This window comes from Delphinus delphis, chromosome 9, assembly GCF_949987515.2.
Source record: "Delphinus delphis chromosome 9, mDelDel1.2, whole genome shotgun sequence".
NCBI classification, from domain to species: Eukaryota; Metazoa; Chordata; class Mammalia; order Artiodactyla; family Delphinidae; genus Delphinus; species Delphinus delphis.
Genome location: NC_082691.1, coordinates 63942828 through 63962236, shown reverse-complemented (window position 1 = coordinate 63962236; position 19409 = coordinate 63942828). Strand labels below are relative to the sequence as shown.

Below are 19409 nucleotides of genomic sequence, written 5' to 3'. Positions count from 1 at the left end.
TAAAAGCCAAAAATATCTTAGAACAACCAATATGCAAATACCTGTACCAAATAAAAATGATCCTATCGGTATTAGCATAAATCACAGCTCCTGAAGCTAGAGAGTGACATCACTTTATTTTTCAGTAACATTTTCCATATGGCATGGAGTATGGCTCAGAAAGTAGACGTGAAAGAAATACAAAAATTCTAACTAACCAAAATGTTTACTTTTAAATAAAAAATTAAACATTTTAAAAACAAAAAGCTACATTTTAAAAAACATACAGAGTTGAGACATATTGTACAGAGGAGTACAACTAAAGGTGCTTTACTTTTCAGAATCAGATTATATGCTCCGAGAACCACCAGCTATAAAAGTTTTTCATTTTAATTTTAAATTGTTTAAGAAATAACCACATTACACATAAATCAGAAGGGGCTAATTATTCCAACAATTTATTTGAATAAACACACTAAAAAAAATTTTTTTTAAGTTTAGTAGGAAAAGTTTTTTTTAAAGGCCAGCAGCTCAGACCTGACTTCATTCAGCAGTTCAAACTGCAAGAACATCACCTTTCCCCTGTGGGTGTCTGTGCAGTGTCAGAAGCAGAATGCCATTCTGAGGTTAGGCCAGGTATTTTGACCAAAATTAAAAATGACTAAGCCACAGGAGTAGGCCAAATCACTGGGTCTGCCCCATCTATCTGTGGATTTTCTCATTATGCATATATTTTAAGTGAAAATAAAGTGATATAAAATAAGTTTTAGTGACCTTCTCAGATGAGTATCTGGTCGGTGAGTTGCTTTTAAGCACTTGAAATACTTTATCCAGGCACCCTAAAGTCTAAAGGAAAATGAAAAACAATAAATACAACTTTAATAATATTCCTGAACTTACACTGAAAGCAGAGAATTTATTGTTGAAGATTGAATTCCTCAGAGAGACAGCAGGTATTGGGAGTAAAAGTTGAAGGGAAGAAAACAGGGTGTGTATTTACTACAATTTTGAGGTGAACCAGTAAAACCTTACTATTGAAGGCAGACCCACTGAGATAGCAGAAGTTCGGGCAGGGGTAGAAGTTGAGGGGAAGAAAACTAGAAAAAAAATTTACAAATTGAATTTGTAGAAATCCCTTCAAACCAACAGCGGCTGGAATAAATACAAACTTTTTCATCCTCCCATTTGAAGATAAAACAGTCCCAAATGTCTATCGAATATGTGAGAAAAGTTATTTTTGATATCATACAAAGCCTCAGACATAAATATTTTCCTCATGGATGCTCCAGTGTTACAAAGATACTCTTTCTTTTGGTCAACCTATGTAATTTTTAAGGATATTGAAAATTACACAGTTAGGGTTTCTATTGTAATATTTCATATGAGAATAGTCCAAAGAAAAGACAGCTCACATTTACAGCTGGATGAGGGTTAAAATGTTCATTTTATATATTTGTTCATATGACACAACTAAAGAAATAGAAATAGTGATGCACTTTAAAAGTTATTTAATTCATCCCCCCTACTTTCAGGCAGGGTTTTTCCCAAATTATCTTTAGACTGTTGACTATCTGTATTAGTTTAAACATCTGTAGAGAAGGAAATTCCTCAAACTCCCCTGGTATTCTATTCCTGTATTAACAGCCCTACTTCCAAGAAACTGGGCTTTGGTCATCACATTCTAATTAGTTACCAGCCAGCTTGTCTAGCAACAAGTATTTGCTAAGTACACAAAGGGAGAATGTTATTCTATTAGGTCTTTGATGATAGGCCTTCCCGGATAGTTACTCCTAATTGCTTCTCCTCTCAAATACAACTCTAATCCTGGATTCAAATATTCTTCCACTAACCTTTATTCATCCCAGTATGGACTCCCTATTACAATGGATAATTATGACCATCCTATTAAAAACTGAATGCTTTCTTTACTTATAACAATATAGTTTGATTTTCAAAACAATTTTGAAACAGTGTGTTATTTCAAAACAAGGTGGTGCTACCTCAATATTTCAAGTGAGGAAACTATGGCTCCAGAAGAATAAGTAGCTGCACAATTGCTAAATGGTTGAGCTTGCCCCTCCCACAGCAGCTACGGCAAATCAACCTTAATTTACCACCTCACCATTCACCCCTTCTTGCTCACAGATTATTATAAAACTCTATTTCTCCAAAGCTCATGTGGCTGGACTTCATTAAACTTTCTTTTCTTTAAATCTCCCTACACTTCCAATTTATATCTGGGTTCTCATTTTTTTCTCTTCTCAAATACTAACGCTTTTCAGTTTACCTGTATTCTAGATTATTCCTCTGCCTCCTCAAACGTTCCCATTTAACATGAATGTTGGATTTTAGCACTCTCATCTTGCCACCATCCCCTGACCTTCAAACATCTTGAAATATCTTTTCTAAAGAGAAGAAAAAGAAAAGAAATAAAAACCTTGATCATAGCCTATTTACTTCTTTTTCTATCTGCCTTCCTATACTGTTCCGTCCAGTTACAGAAGGATCTTCCTTGACCTTCTTCTGTCCTTTATAGTACTGACACAACCTCTTCTGGGAATTCCTTGAAATCCACTTCCTCCCTGTAGAATCCACCTCTTGTCTGGCTCTGCAGATAAGTCCCAAATCCAGTGTTCCCCAGCTTCTGCCTTCACTACCAAAGGGTTCATCCAATTGCAAAGTTGCAATGATGACCTCTAAGCTGAGGATACTAAAATCTACTTTCAAGCTTTAATCTTTCCCTTCAACTCAAATCCCTCAGATCCAGCTATTGACATATCTCTTTTCTTGGATGCATCTTAATCATCTCAAGCTCACTGTATTTGAAATGAAGCACATTATTCATAACAAAATTACAAACTTAATCATTTCCATCAATGGCAACTAAAGAACTTGATGAACTATCTATATTCATCCCTATTCGTCATACTTCTCTCTATCCTGCATACCACCATCAGATTAGTATTTCTAAAACACTGGGGGTTATTTTTGTTTTGTTTTGTTTTTTAAACCATTTTTTAAATTGAACAAAACACTGTTTTTCCATAAATCACTTATAGCTTAAGAATCTTTAATAGCTTCCATCACCATTTGCATCATGCTCAATCTCTTTTATCCAGCTTTTCAAGTTCCTATATCAAAAGATGCTTACTGGGCTTCCCTGGTGGCACAGTGGTTGAGAGTCCGCCTGCTGATTCAGGGGACAAGGGTTCGTGCCCCAGTCCAGGAAGATCCCACATGCCACGGGGTGGCTAGGCCCCGTAAGCCATGGACGCTGAGCCTGCGCGTCCGGAGCGTGTGCCCCGCGACGGGAGAGGCTACAACAGTGAGGGGCCCGCGTACCACAAAAAAAAAAAAAAAAAAAGGATGCTTACTGATCTACCAAACTGAATTTCTAATCTGAAACTTAACCAGTTTACTTACAGACCCATATCTCCTTGCTTAGATCACCAACTCTATCTATAATATCTGCCACTATCCTTTCTAAAAGTCTAAAATTCACACCTACTTCAAGACTTAGCCTCTTTCGAAACAGCTCCGCTGATTCATTCTGAAATATAAGGTAGACCAGTGGCAGTTTCCTATTTTTGATACTATACTACAGTCTATGAAATATCACCATTACGGAAAGCTGGATGAAGGGTACATGGGATTCTATGTAGTATTTTTGCATCTTCCTGTGAGTCTGTAATTATTTTAAAATAAGAAGTTTAAAAAAGATATGATGGGCATCAACTATATATATACCAGGCATAAGTAGGATGCTGTGTTCACAAAAAAGAATACAATGTATCAATATATTGAGTCTTTCATGCACTTACTTTCTATCTGGAGGTATTATGGACTGACTTATGTCCTCCCCAAAATTCACAGGTTGAAGCCCTAACCCCCAGTATGACTGTATTTGGAAATAGGGCTTTTAAAGAGGTAATCAAGGTTAAATGAGGTCATGAGGGTGAGGCCCCAACCCAAAAGTACTAGTGTCCTTATAAGAGGAGGAAGACATACCAGGAGTGTGCATGCACAGAGAAAAAGGCCATGTGAGGACACAGAGAGAAGGTGGCCATCTGCAAGCCAAGGAGAAAGACCTCAGGAGAAACCAAAACTATGAGCACCCTGATTTTGGACTTCCAGCCTCCAAAACTGTGATTGAAAATAAATTTCTGTTGTTTAGGCCACCCAGCCTGTGGTATTTTGTTATTAGTTTGCCCTAGCAAACTAATACAGTGGTAAGGGATGAAATAAAAATATTAAACAATGGTACCCTACAATAAGTACAGTAAAAGCCATATACCAGAGACCAGGGAAGCACAGAAGAACAAGTAGTGCCAGGAAGGCCAATGAATGCTTTGTGGAATATCATTTCTTCTGGGTCTTCAGAAATTAGTGGTAATTTTACCACCAGCTAAAGACTGACTCTCTAAGTCAAAGAAACTATTTAAAAGCATAGAAGCTTACAAAGCGTGGTGTATTTGGAAAATACTGAGAAATTCAGTATTAGTAAAGGATTTTAAGGAAGAAAGTACAGAATATAAGGGTAGAAGGATAATGTGGGTCTATTTAGTAAGGAGCATTGTATTTCAGGCTTAGAACTTTTGATTTAATGTGGTAGGTAACACCTGTGGAATATTTTCAAGCAGAGAAGTAACATACCCATATCCCTGTTTTTCCAAAGAAACTCATATTCATGGAAAGGTATAAATTCATTATGGATGTATACAGATTTAGCTACAAGAAAGGAAAATCCATACCATTAGCCATCACTATGCACTTCCCCATGCCAACCTCACCCCCAGGCCTAGGCAACCACTAATATACTTTCTATCTCTATGAATTTGCCTATTCTGAACATTTTATATGAATGGAATCATAATATATGGTCTTTTGGACTGGCTTCTGTTACTCGGCATAATGTTTTCAAGGTTCATCCATGTTGTAGTTCTTTTTATTGCTAAAGAATATTCCACTGTATGGATATACTATATTTATTTATCCATTCATCATTTGAGGAATATTTGGATTGTTTCCACTTTTTGATTATAATGTTTCTATGAACATTCATAAGTTGTTTGTTTTTGATGGTAGTACTAAAAATAAAAGAGGATTTTTAATACAAGAAGACTATTGGTACGTCATTTTAGTAGTCTGAATAGGAGATAAGAGCATTAGTAATGTAATGGCAATGTGGACAGTGAAAAGAGATATATTTGGGAGGTGCTACCATCAGGTTTTGGTAACTGACTGAACATAGAGAGGAAAGGAAACAGACTCAAGATTGTTTCTGAGGACGCTGGCCTGGGCATTGGGTAATATCATCGACTGAGATCAGGCACACCGTAGGAGATGAGTTTCATTCAGGCATGTGGAATTGGAGAGGACTGTGGGGTATTAATGGAGACATGTGAAACCTGGAAGACGCCAGACAGAAAGGTACAAATTTAGAGGCACATGGAATTCAGGTGGTAGTTGGATCAGATCGTCCAGGAGAGCATAAAGATGGAACACCAATAGTCAAGAGACAAAAAGGAACAAGAAGGCATAAAGCAGACTGGAAAAGATAAGCCTGCGGGAGCCAGGAACAGTTTCCAACAGTAAAAGAGAAGCCAAGGAATGAAAACGTTTTAAGAAGGAAATGGTCTTACTGAAAAAGGCTGCAGAGCAGTCAAGGGGGTTGTGTGTTCACCCAATTTAGCAATTATGTAGCCACTTGGGAAAAGGTTAAAAAAGTGCTCAGAGATCAATATCTTGCATGATTTGGCCTACTTTTGGAGAGGAGAGGCAGAGGTAGGAAGGAGGCAGAATCCATAAACTAGCTGCACAAAGTCCTGCAAAGTACTTGGGTCTCTTTATCAGAACTGAAATACAAACAAGCCCCATAAATACAGGTCATTGCCCTTGAATAACATAAAAGTCATTAATTTCCTGATTTATGACACCAGTCCTTGTTTTTTCCTTACCACCATTTCTGATACAACTATAGTCATTTTATTGTTGGCATTTTCTATCACAGTCTCTTTTTACAAAAGTTATATTCGTTATTTGTACGAAAATGTACACATTATATGGAAGAGAACTAGCAGGAGGACACTCAGACACCACCTATAACTGTGGCACCCAGTATAATTATCATTAACATACACCTCGGTTTATATGCGTCTGGACCAGATTTTGAGACGTGTATCACTGAAGCTCTGTCTTTTGCTTTCTGCCTTTATTGACTTACTTAGAAAGACTTATCCTGCACCTCCATGTCTATGTATCTACCTCTATTTCATTGTGTGTTTTTGTGTTTCCTTTTTTTTTTTACATTTACATCTCTTATCCATCTGAAATGTATCGTGGCACACAGAATGGGCTAGGGAATCTATTTTTTCTCCAAATGGTTGGCCTGTTCCCAGAAACATTTTTCAACTAATTCACCTTGTCCACTCTCCATTGCTTTGAAATGTCACATTAGCACATGAGATCAGAATTCAGGCTAGCACACCTTCTAAATTCTTACATACATAATTTTGGGGAGGGGGGATTCTCCTACTTATAGATGTTCTAATTATCCCAATTGTAATCATAAAAAAGCAAAAGCATAATACAAAGATATTCACTCAAAAACGAATTGGCCACTTATAAAATTAGTCTCTACTCCAGTATCTTTCCACATTTAACACTAGAGGAATCCCCATCTGCTATCAACTTTTTGTATTGGTTCATCTCTCACCAACTGTTGGAAACTGTTGCAAATACAGCATAAATGGGCTGCAGAGGGAAATTACAAACCTTGCAAATGATGCAAGATGCCATGCAGTTAAAGTGTTATTAGAGAACCGCTTGTATCACATGCAAGGACAGTACCTGGAGAAAATCTGGCAATTGAGGACAGGAATAGAGATGCAGATGTAGAGAATGGACTTGAGGACACGGGGAGGGGGAAGGGTAAGCTGGGATGAAGTGAGAGAGTGGCACGGACATATATACACTACCAAATGTAAAACAGATAGCTAGTGGGAAGCAGCCACATAGCACAGGGAGATCATCTCCTTGCTTTGTGACCACCTAGAGAGGTGGGATAGGGAGGGTGGGAGGGAGACGCAAGAGGGAGGAGATATGGGGATATATGTGTATGTATGGCTGATTCACTTTGTTATAAAGCAGAAACTAACAAACCATTGTAGAGCAATTATACTCCAATAAAGATGTTAAAAAAAAAAAAAAGAAAATCTGGCAATTGGTCCAGTTAACAATGAAGAGAAGAAAATTGGCTAGAATGATGACATGATAGATGTTTCTGAAGAAAATGGTTTGCAGATCAAAGAAAGATCCCTAGGAAAATGGATAATGCCTTGGAATATTTTTTCCTAAAAATTACCTTCTTTGTGAAGGTGCTAGTTAGGTCAAATTTGAGTGTCCATCATCATACCAGAAACAAAGCAAAAACAAAAACCTCACGCAATTTCTTCATTGCTGTCTCTAAGAATTGGCACAAAATTGCAGGCATAACATAAATTCTGGCAAATATATGATAAACTTACTGTTGATTTTAACTTTACTCTTTTTCAAACAAATCTTTTGTTTTCCTAATGAAAACAATGAAATGTTGGTTCCAGTTTCAGGTAGTCTTCTTCTGATACCAATTAGTCTCGAACCTTCCATACTTTATAATCACTAGCAATCTAAGGTAAACCTCAGCCTCAAGCACCTGCAGGGTTGCAGCAAGTAACAAACAGGTATGAGAAAGCCAGCTAGGCAACTAAAGGCATTCACATTCAGATTTTTTTTAAAACACTACCCTGGTGGCCCTCTGTAACTCTTGTTCTAAGGGTAGAATACATACCACTGAGATTAGAAAAAAGACATTTAATGAAAATGCAATATTCCCCAGCTGAAAGATGTGAATACAGAGGTACAGATAAGAAAAATACAAGTTTGATGGTTCTGTAATAAAAAGAATACCCAATAAAGATTAGGCTAAATCCTGATAGAGAAGCTGAAGGTTGATAAAGGCAAGCAGGAGAAATGTGAGGCAAAGAAGTCCATAAGGTAATTCCCAGTGGGAAAGATTTTCAAATTCTGGACGCCAGGGAGGATGTTGTCATCATGGCCTTTACTGGAGCAAAGAAAGGGCACATCCAAGGTGCTGGGTTCATAAAGTCATGAGGCTAGAGAAGACCAAGAGTTTTTTATTCTGAGATTCATCTGTAATTTAATAGGGAACATGGTAAAATTACACACATCCCTGCCTTTTAATACCAACCACTAAGTCACTTCATCTTCCTAGCGCCTTACCTCAGCTGTTAAGAGGGGGAAGTAAACCAGATGATTTCTGAGTTCCTGCCCAGCTATTAAAAAAAGATCATGTCTGTGAAAAATGTTTGTATGCTTATGTGTTCAGTAATCTACTCCTTTCTAATATGCCACTTTACCTTCACATATTCTGAAACAACTACTACAGCTAAACATCAGAAATTTCACAACTACTGGTTTGAAGCAGAAATAACTCAGAAATAATCTCTGTAATAATGGTACCATGTCACCTACTGAGATAATAAAAATTAAGCACAAAGCAAATACAGGGTAAATCCTTATTATATTCCTCATAGCAAAGAAAAGAGACTGTGTGAAATTTCTGCCCTTTTCCTCCCACAATTCTAGGCCAATTTAAGTGAAAACAAGGCCAGATCAAGAATAGCTCACACAGGAGGAGGCTCTGGCTAGAAATATATTTGTACCGTGTGGTCTGTGTGGTCTAGAGGGAAGCACAGTGCACTACAAGATTTGGATTCTAGACCTAACCCTTCTGGTAACCATGTAACTCTGGGAAAGATATTTAGCTTTCCTTAACTCAATTTCTATTTGTAAAACAGCAATAATTCTACATGTTTCTTCTACCTCAGAAACGTGTTAAGTACAGAAATAAGTATGTGAAAAATCTGAGCTCTATGGAGGAAAGGTATTATAGGCAATAATGGAGCATGGTAATGACGAAGAGCACTGATTTAACAAATTTTAAGAACTTGCTATCATGATTGGATATGGCAGGTGGGAGGGAGAGTCACTCAACTAAAGTCAAAAAGTGGGTCATCATTAAGTAAAAGCAAGCAATTATGACCGCGACAAATACGCACAGCCTCAATCTCTCCAACGGGATGAACTCGGCTAGACTAGTGTGACAGGCACACACCTGGCTTCCAGATTCCTGGTTTGTGAACAAACACATTTTCCATCTTCCTTCATTTCTCCCTCCCTTCCTTCTCTTCCTCCTTTCCTCTGCCTCTTCCTTCCAAACATTCAGAAATTTTACATCAAGGGTTTCAAAGGACACAGCCCTGAAGTTGCTTCCAAATCTAGTTATTTAAACAAATGTCTAAAGTTCTATAATCAATAAATGTGACTAAAGAAGCATCGTTTCTCTCCAGGTGTCCAGGTGTTTGCTCACAGCAATGCCACCGGACTCCCAGTGGCTGTTTCCAAAGAGGCTCCAACAAGGACGTGGGGAGGACAAGGCAGGGCTACCAAGGCCTGCACTGACAAACACACCAGCCAATCAGGGGGTCAGTCCATCTCTTTTTAAGCTTTCCCTTTTATGTATTTGGCCTTCTCCCTCAAGCCTCCTTTGTTTCTCCAATTGGCAAGAAAGGAGGGAGAGCCATATACTGATTGCTGATTATAGTGAATATTTTTCATTTAGTATCTCATTAAGCCTACATATTTATTTCTTAGGAAAATCATCCTAACAGTGGACAGAGATGGATGAATCGAGGCCCAAGGACCAGTTAGGAGGATGTTAACAAGGGCAAGATGAAGAAGACCTAAATTAAGACAAACTATTAGAACTGTTTCTAAGTAGGAAGGCAATTCTATTCTGAGATGCCACATTAGAAATATTACTTTGGAATGAAAGTTAGGTTCTGCCTGTGTATGATTAAGGCAAAAAAATTTTCAAACCATAGAGTACAGAATCCCATGGTCCCAAGCCAGCCGTTCTCTCCACCCCAAATTTATAAGGTGAATTATGCATACATCTGTACAATGGTAATAATTATAGTTTGAATTTTTTGAGTATATCTCTGTTCCAAGAATTGTGCTAGGTGCTTTACAAACATATAATGCCCTAGCAACAAGGAAGGCATTATTATACCCACTTTGAAAGGAGAAACTAGACTCTGGAAAGTTAAGAAACATATCCAGGTTATATGAGCAGTAACATCAGCATGGGGGGGCGGGCAGTAAGTGTACAAAACGCATGTAAGGAGGAAGATGAAAAACTCCACACCACTTCCCATACTATGGTCCTTGCTTTAGGAGGAAATAGATGCTACCGCTGCTGCGTTTAATAAATTCACTTACTTATGCTCCTTGCTGCTGCCATAAAGAGACACACTAAGTAGAGCTAAGCGGAACTTGGGAGTTGCGGCCTCTAAAGGACCGAATGCAGCGCTATTGACGGCTCAGCCCCTGACTGTGGGAAGGGCTGACTTGGATGCCCATGGTCATCACTGACTGCCCAGGCCTGGGCAACCTGGATCTCTCTCCCCCTGACACATAGAGGCCTCAGCCTTGAAGCCTGCTCATGTCTCCTGATCTCCAGTCTTTTTCTTTGTCTCTTCCCCCTTATTCTGGTGACCACAACCAGGAAACAGCAGAAGGGATGGGACTCATCTGGACTATATTAGCTGCTTGTATTATCCTATTTACATTTATGAAATATGGTATCGTGAGATCACATTTAGTAAAATTTTCCTTAAAAATAGTTTTATTCTCTAATCCACTTTTTATTGGTTAGAAGCAAAACAAAATGGATCATATATTTAAAAGCAGAGGGAAGAAAAAAGACGTACCATTCTAGAAATGTCTAGCAAGCAAATACCCCAAGAATATTTATCCAAGTGGTTACCCTGGGATATCTGAGGGGAAACATGAAAGTAATTTTCTTGGCTATCATCACTTTAATATGAAATGTAAACCCCAAGTACAACCACAGGCACATTCCTTTAATTTGGCCAAAGTACAGTTGTGTTTTGGGAGCATGAATGGAGCTCTTACCTGGCATGACCATGGTCTGGGGAGCCGCTGCGTCAGTACTTAGGCAGAGACGTCCACCTTTGGCTAATCGATCGCACAGCAAGGTGATATGTTTCTTCAATCGGCTTGTGTCTTTGGGTATGCTCAACTGGCTGCTGAGGTTCAAAGCCTGCTCCTTGGAACTCTTCGATAGGCAGGTCTTCAAAAGGTGGGAAATAGCAGCATCCACTGTTTCTTCCCAGCCCTGGATGCAAAAGCCAATTTGGAATTTATGCATAGATGACAAATGAGCAAAGTAAGCACTTTACTGTTAATCAAGTTATAAGATTATGAGTGTTTTTATGTCCCACTGTTGGGGACTTGTTAAGAGCTTGGTGCCTGGAATATTCCAGACCAGTCTGGTTTTAAATTCTAGCTCTGTCAATTGTTTGAGTATATTACTTAATTCCTCTTAGCCTCATCCTCACCTACAAATGAGGATACCAATAATATGTATCTCCAAGGGTTGGGGTGATTAAATGAGATGGTATACGAGAAGCTTTTAGCCCTGTGCCAGGCATGATAATCATCATCATCTCGGGTGTATGTATGTTTGATGATCCAGAGAGTGAAGCCCTGGGATTATAGTTCATTTTGCTGCTGAAGGAGAACGAGCCAGGACAAGGAGAGACTGGGGGAAACTGGAAGGGAGAGAAAACCCTGATGTCTCTCTCAGCTATTGGTTCCACAGCCTTGGGTTTGTAGGCCAAAACCAGAGGAGCTTTGTCAAGAGGGATTTTGGGAGACACAAGCCTACCCAGTCCCACTCCCGTGCCCAGGTGACCAAAAGTGACACGAAGTGAGGAAGTGAGCCGTTTACCCCCATTTGCTGGGAACAGTGTGGCTGGGCTGCAGTGAAGACCATGAGGAGTGCAGTGTCACCTTAGCACCCTGCAAGCTGTAATTCTAGGGATATCTATGGTGGGCAGGGACCGCGGTGTCATCACAGAGGATTGGCATGAGGAAGCACCACCCTCAGGTGGGTTCAGATAACAACAGAATGAGAAGCGGGAGGGGTCTGCTTATGCTCTCCAATCGGACATCCCCAGGGGGCCCCAGAGATAACTGGATATGAGTTTCGGGGGGTCTGGAGGTCTTAAGCAGCAAAATAGAGAAGTGTGAATGAAATCTGGGTATTATCGCCAATGTGATTGCATTTGTACCCAGAGGCTGGTGAGACTTAGAACACCACAGGCTTGACAATCAAAGTGAAATTATAAAGGATGATACTGAATGACTATCCTCATAGAATACTACAGAATAGTCCAAGCCCCTCACATAAGGGGTGAGTAACCTGAGACTCAGAGAGGAGCCCCTGGGTGACTTCACTGTTGGTACCACTCTATCCTCAACCTTATCAGTTGAGCCACCTTTCAAACATGCAAATCAGATTACATTATTCCTAAACTTCAACTCCTAAAGCCAAATGCTCAGTTTAGCATATAAAGTACTTTCTGCTCCAGCTCCTGCTCCGTTTTATTCTCTCCCTGTCCATCTGCACCCACACTCTCATCCTGGCCTCTACACATGCTCGGCCCTCCTGCTGCGATGCCCTATCTCCACTTGTTACCTGGCCAACTACTACTTACGACTCAGCTCAGGCACTACCATCCAAGCATCGCATTCGTGGGCCCTCTCCAGGACTCTGAGACCTCACACAACCAGGTCCATCACTGTACTCCTCACCCTGTGCAGTGGCCACCATCTGCATGCCTGGTTTCTCCAGTGCCTGGAGGTCTCCGCACCCCTAGCACTGTGCTTGGTCAAGAAATGTGTTTGCTGGACGGAGAGATGGTGAACTAGGATCTTAGATTGGGAGGACTTTGGAGATCTTTAGTCCAGTCTCATGGGACGTTCCCTGGAATACAGTAGCAACCATCTGCCTAGGTATGCTTGTCCCCAAGATCCAAAATTACTACGTTTGGGGGCAGTTCATTCCTTTCAGGGACATGTGTAACCAGCAGAAAGCTATTCCTAAACTGAGCCAAAATCTGCCCCGTTGGCCCTTATTCTATCCTCCAGAGCCATGCAGAATAAATCTAACCTCTCTTCTACATGACAGCCCTTTATATCTGTGAAGACAGCAATTCTGTACCCTCTCCTCCAGAATAAACATCCTCAGTTCCTCCAGCTCTTCCTTATATAAACATGGTTTCAAGTTTTCTCTCCATCCTGACCACTTGTCTTTGAATGAGCTCCAATTTTAAATACTTAAACATTTATACAGCTAACTAGAGAACCCCAAACTGACCCCAAGACACCAGGCTGGGGATGGGAGTGCAGGGTGGAAAGAGCCTCCCCCTGTTTACTGGGAGTTCTCACTGCCAGCCTGGCCTCTGGTTGCCTCTGCTCTCTTGGCAGCTGTACCACACTCCTGAGTCACAACGAGCAAACAGATGATTAAGCCTCAGGCCTTTTCCACACTCACCACACATCTTCCTTGTAGGCTTAAGCAGCTGGTTCTTTGGACCAAAGTGCAGGCTCTGTATATATCCACTAGAGAACTTCCCGCTGATTGCCAACATCAGGATTTTTTACTCTATTGACCCATTATAGATGGCAAATTAGGAAACAAATTAATTATTTTTAAATGAGATGTCAAAGGCTATAAAAACAGCTTCCTATCCCAAACCACTAAAGAATAATAAACCGCTGGTTACTACAAAGACATCTCTATACAAATATCAAAACCTAAACTAGACAAATATTTAAAATTGAATTGTATTTCAATAATAATGGGAAGAGGTAAATTAAGACAAAATAGTAACCCAAATGTCATTGGAGAGGACATATTTTCAAGTTGTTTTTGAAACCACTGATGACGACCTCTGGAGTATAAGAAGGAAAAATCCTTTGTATATAATTTGGCATTTGTGTGCTCTGTGGTCATTTCAGCATTAAAACAGTTCCTACTATTTTATAGACTATTCATCTAAGCAAACTACTGTTTTCATAAGTAGGTTACAGTAACATATTAGATAATTTAAGTAGATATGGCATTTACTTAATATAGAGGTACTACAGAATTTCCTTTTCTACTGCCAACTTGCAGATCAAGTCAAAAACCATGTCATGTTTAGGTATTTGGCATGGATATTTCTTTAATATAATGAGGCATGATGCCAATACTTCAAAAATATTGTTACTGAAATACAGGGTTATTATCTGGAGGGCCTGAATTGCTACATAAACTCAAATATGATAATAAAAAGGAATGTTTATGAGACAAAAGAAGAGCCTTAAAAATGCAATGTGAGGGCTTCCCTGGTGGCACAGTGGTTGGGAGTCCGCCTGCCGATGCAGAGGACATGGGTTCGTGCCCCGGTCCGGGAGGATCCCATGTGCCGCGGAGCGGCTGGGCCCGTGAGCCATGGCCGCTGAGCCTGCGCGTCTGGAGCCTGTGCTCCGCGGCGGGAGAGGCCGCAGCAGTGAGAGGCCCGCGTGCCGCTAAAAAAAAAAAAAAAAAAAAAAAAAAAAGCAATGTGATAATCCACTGATCAACCATGTAGCATACTTACCTGATAAAATGTGAAACAAAACTATGTGGAAATCTAGAATCTCAAGTATGAGAAGTACATTAAAGATAAGCTATTTTAACCACCTTTTTGGTGTTTGAATCCATTACCTTTATTTACAGCCCTTAAATTGATAAGTCCAATATTCAGTTTTAACGTCTAAACACACACACACACACACACACACCCCATATGCACATACCTGACCCTTATCCTTTAAAGTTGAACACCAATTGTACTAATAATTGAACATCAATTGATGTTTATCACTTGAACATCGATTGCCTCTCCTAATTGCAAGAGTGAAAGAAAATCTTAATTTTGGTAAAATGGTGCTAAAAAACATCTGAAAGGGAAGAAACTACTAAGCAAGTGCTCTTTGGTGATAGTTGATATGATTTTAGTTCTCAAATCCATAGCCTAACTCTTGAAGTCCCAGTTAACCCATGTATGGCTTTTAGAAAACCACAGTAGGTGTGAAGTTACAGCTATAAATGTGTGACTAAATCCATAAATAAATTTAAATGTACATGTTACTCTGTTTTATCTTCTTCATGGGCCTTGTCAGTACTAGAAATTAATTTATTTACTGGGCTTTTTTGTGCTTACTATATCTAGTCTAGTATTGACAATTGGAGTTTTGCTTTGTTCACAAGGTCTAGGCTCTACCCCATGTGGTAACTTAACTTTTGTCTTAGTCCTTCTACCTGAGCCCCTACGTTGGGAGCCTGCTTAGGGTCACTCCTTAAAGGACTGGGCTGCCTTGCTCCTGCCAAATCCCTTTCAAGAAACTAGACCTAAGGCTGTAGCCCTGCTGCCTGACTTCAGTGCCAAGTTGCCTGCTGCGTGCGTTCCCCAACATGGCTTTTCATGTTTCACCTGCCTGTGCGGAGGCTCCTATATGCCATGCTGGTCCCAGATGCCTCTCTGTACCAGTGTGATGCCCTATTTCTATGAGGAAGCTTTTTAAATTCAAGGCCTTAGCCTCTGCTAGCCTGTTCCTCCTACTGCCTGAAGTCAACTGAGCTAAGCTTTTTGCTATCCAGAGACCGTACAGCCATGGCTGAGTTTCTGACTTCCCTGCTCTACTTGCCCTGCTAGTCTCCACTGGTCATTGTGCCTAAAAACCAGTATAAGCAAGTGGCTTTTCAGAAACGGTAAGATGCAGAAAGTTTGACCAAGTTTGTCAAGTTAATTTCCTAGGGTATCAATCAAAATAACCAAAGAAAAAAATAAACTAAAACAGTATTCTCATGCCACCTGCAAATTAAAACAGCCGAGTTGAAGATAACTGCCCCAAGGCTTCTGGATTTTGACTTAACCTCATTCACCTCAACAGCCTCTTCCCTGTATGACCTTAGATAAATCACTTAATCTCTGTAGGGTATATCTAAGGTCTCCATAAAACAGGAATAACACTATTTGCCATGCCAATTTTACATGAATGGTAAGGCACTCAAATCTTAAGCAGAAGATACTATGGCATAAGCATGTAAATCAATCCTACTTTTTTTAAATCAGAAAATACAAATACACAATTGGAATCCAATGTGAAGAGTAATATCTTTTTTTTTTTTTTTTTTTTTTGTGGTACGCAGGCCTCTCACTTCTGTGGCCTCTCCCATTGCAGAGCTCAGGCTCCGGATGTGCAGGCTCAGTGGCCATGGCTCACGGGCCCAGCAGCTCCGCGGCATGTGGGATCTTCCCGGACGGGGGCACGAACCCGTGTCCCCTGCATCGGCAGGCAGACTCTCAACCACTGCGCCACCAGGGAAGCCCAAGAGTAATATCTTTAAACTTTTATTCAAACAAATTATAAACTTCTGCAAACTTATGTTTATAATAGAAACACTACCACATCCGCAACTATAGTAGTATAGGGAAAAACCACACAATGCCATGGTAGCATTTACCAAATGTGCACACAGTTAACTCTAAGGGAGAGAGGAAAGGTTAAAAAAAAAGAAATCTGTGTAAAGGAACAAATGGAGATTGTGTACCCACATCCCAGGTTTCAGTTGAGGAGAGAAGACTCTCAGAAATGGCCCATCTTACATTATACATTTGAAGGTAAAATGACCTGTACATCGTATTCATTTACTTGAAAAAAAGTTGTATTAAAGAGAAATAAATTTCCTCTTGAATAGATGTAAAGGATTCACAATTAAAAGTCTTTGGTATTAATGACTGATCTTATGATTACTGTTACTTTGTATTGTATCATATTATAATTATCCAAGATAAGGAAAAATAATCAAATGAAGGGTCATTGTAAACTTAGGTACAAATAAACTTAGTTCTTTAGTTGTAAATTATATATTTTGGAAGATATAAGAATTTTTCAGGATTTATCTAGGTTCAGATTATTTCTAAAGAATAGATTTTATTCAGTGAATCTTCCTTCATGCAAAGGAGGGCTTGAAATGTTGAGCTATTTACCTTTGAAGAGTAAAATAACTCTTTGAACCTGAAACAAAATAAAATAAAATTTAAAAATGAAACCAAGCTGTATGGCCTACGTGGCACCTTAATGAGTTTAAAATTATGTTCAGTGGCTTTTATAAAATAAAACATTGAAAAAAATCAGTGTAGGGGCTTCCCTGGTGGCGCAGTGGTTGAGAGTCCACCTGCCGATGCAGGGGACGCGGGTTCGTGCCCCGGTCTGGGAGGATCCCGCATGCCGCGGAGCGGCTGGGCCCGTGGGCCATGGCCGCTGGGCCTGCGCGTCCGGAGCCTGTGCTCCGCAATGGGAGAGGCTGCAGCAGTGAGAGGCCCGTGTACCGCAAAAAAAAAAAAAATCAGCTTAAACTTTTTCAACCCATCACTAATAAAATGAAGCACTCCCCAATATCATCATCTTTTAATCTTAAACTGAAGTGATTTACTGGACTTCAGTATTGTCATGATTCAAAAGCTGTAAAAATCTCATTCAGATTTTAACCAGAAGTAGAACAGGGTGCCAGCCTTATCAACACAGCATTGTGGAAAATGAAGCACGTTGCTTCCTATTGGATGAAAATCTAAAACCTTTTTGAGAAACAGAAGCTAAGCAATCTTCATGGAGTTTAGCAGCAGTACAAGCAGAAAACACAAGGTTGCTTCCAATCAACCTACTCTGATACTTTTTTTAAAGTTACGTTTTGCTAAGAAATTTGCATTTGACCTGTACTCCCATTCTGACCCCAAAGATTTAGACAGAGGAAGGAACACAAGTAGATTACCTGAATTATCATGAAACTTGATCCTGGAGAGCCGTATTCAATTTTAAAACAAAACAAAACGTTAATGATGTCCCACATAGCCAATCATTTTCTTAAAAATAAATTTATTTATTTTTGGCTGCGTTGGGTCTTCGTTGCTGCACGCGGGCTTTCTCTAATTTCGGCGAGCGGGGGCTACTCTTCATTGCAGTGCACAGGCTTCTCATTGCAGTGGCTTCTCTTTGTTGCGGAGCAGGGGCTCTAGGCGCACGGGCTTCAGTAGTTGTGGCTCGTGGGCTCTAGAGTGCAGGCTCAGTAGTTGTGGCGCATGGGCTTAGTTGCTCCATGGCATGTGGGATCTTCCCAGATCAGGGCTCAAACGTGTGTCCCCTGCACTGGCAGGTGGATTCTTAACCACTGCGCCACCAGGCAAGTCCCTAGCCAATCATTTTGACTAAGCATTAAAGTCTGCTTCAGGCAAAAGCTTCCAGTCACATGCACTATTCAGAAACAACTTACAAAAATATTAAAACTGGAAAATAAAATTGATAATGAATATTCCAAGGGAAACCTGCTTCTGGTGATGGTAGATTAGATCATTTGGACCAATTATCCCACTGAGAATAACTAGAGAAAACATATACAAAAATCACTTCTTTGAAGGTATAGGAAAGCTAACAAGATAGTACTTACCAGGTCAAGATCCAGGGGACAAGGGAAGCCCAGGAAAATGAGTCCTGAATTCGTGGCTGCTTTTTCCCCTGAGGTCATTAGTTACCTGGACTAACATGCAGCTTTAGTCCTTCACTTATTCACCACCTCAGGCTATGACTTATGCTTGCTTATGTATTTCCATGTAAGAGGCAGCATGGCTCATGAGAAGAGAACTGGGTTAGAAGTTGGAAGACCTAGCCTAAATAATGTGGCACCTTTCCTTATAAGCTGTATGTCTCTGGGAAAATTATTTTAGGTCTCTGGGTCTCGGTTTCCTCATCAGTTAAAAATCAGAAAAATAATTTCCTTTGCCAGGTGCTTTTAGATTTAATGAGACATATTTAGCAATTGTAGTTACTGAATTCCATGCTATTATTCTTACTTCTGGGAGTTGTCTCTAAAAGTTGATCTTTCGGGGGCTGGTTCTTGTGAATAATAATGACACTAGAAATAACAACAAGAGAAAAAACTATTTAGGACCTCTTATGTACTAGAAAGTATGCTAAGAAATTTACAAATATTATTTGTAAATAATTATCTTGTTAAATTGGTATTGTAACTTCCAACTAAGGTTCTGGATGCAAAGCATTTCACCACAAATGACACAATTATTAAAAGTAAGAGCTGTAATGGGATCCAGGACTGTATGGCTCTAAATTCCATGCTCTTGGTCACTATACTACAGACCACTTTTTTCCCATGTCATCATGTGTGCCTTTCAATCTATTTTCATCAGATCATCTTAGGCAGAAAATATCATATGAGGTCTTCCCCCAGAAAATTTATGGTCACAATTAACATATTCATGGAACCAAAATTCAAATCAGCTTCTTTATCCAAGTGAATAGTCTATACTGTATACAATTAAATAAGATTTTACTGCATAATCAAAAAGCACTATGATTTGTGCCAGTTTGGATGGGTCAAAGCTTTTAGCACCTGCATA

At 39.7% G+C, this 19409-nt stretch overlaps 1 protein-coding gene across 2 annotated transcripts in view; it reads right to left on the bottom strand.

Moving 5' to 3' along the window:
• The window catches only part of BBS9 (Bardet-Biedl syndrome 9), a 447702-nt gene that overhangs the window by 56874 nt on the left and 371419 nt on the right, over window positions 1-19409 (bottom strand). For both annotated transcript variants that reach the window (XR_009520638.1, XM_060020706.1), the window contains one exon: window positions 11017-11239. Coding sequence is in view for 1 of the 2 variants with exons in the window: in XM_060020706.1 (XP_059876689.1) it covers window positions 11017-11239 (223 nt within the window). In the remaining variant the exon portion in view is untranslated. The remainder of the gene's footprint in view (window positions 1-11016; window positions 11240-19409) is intronic.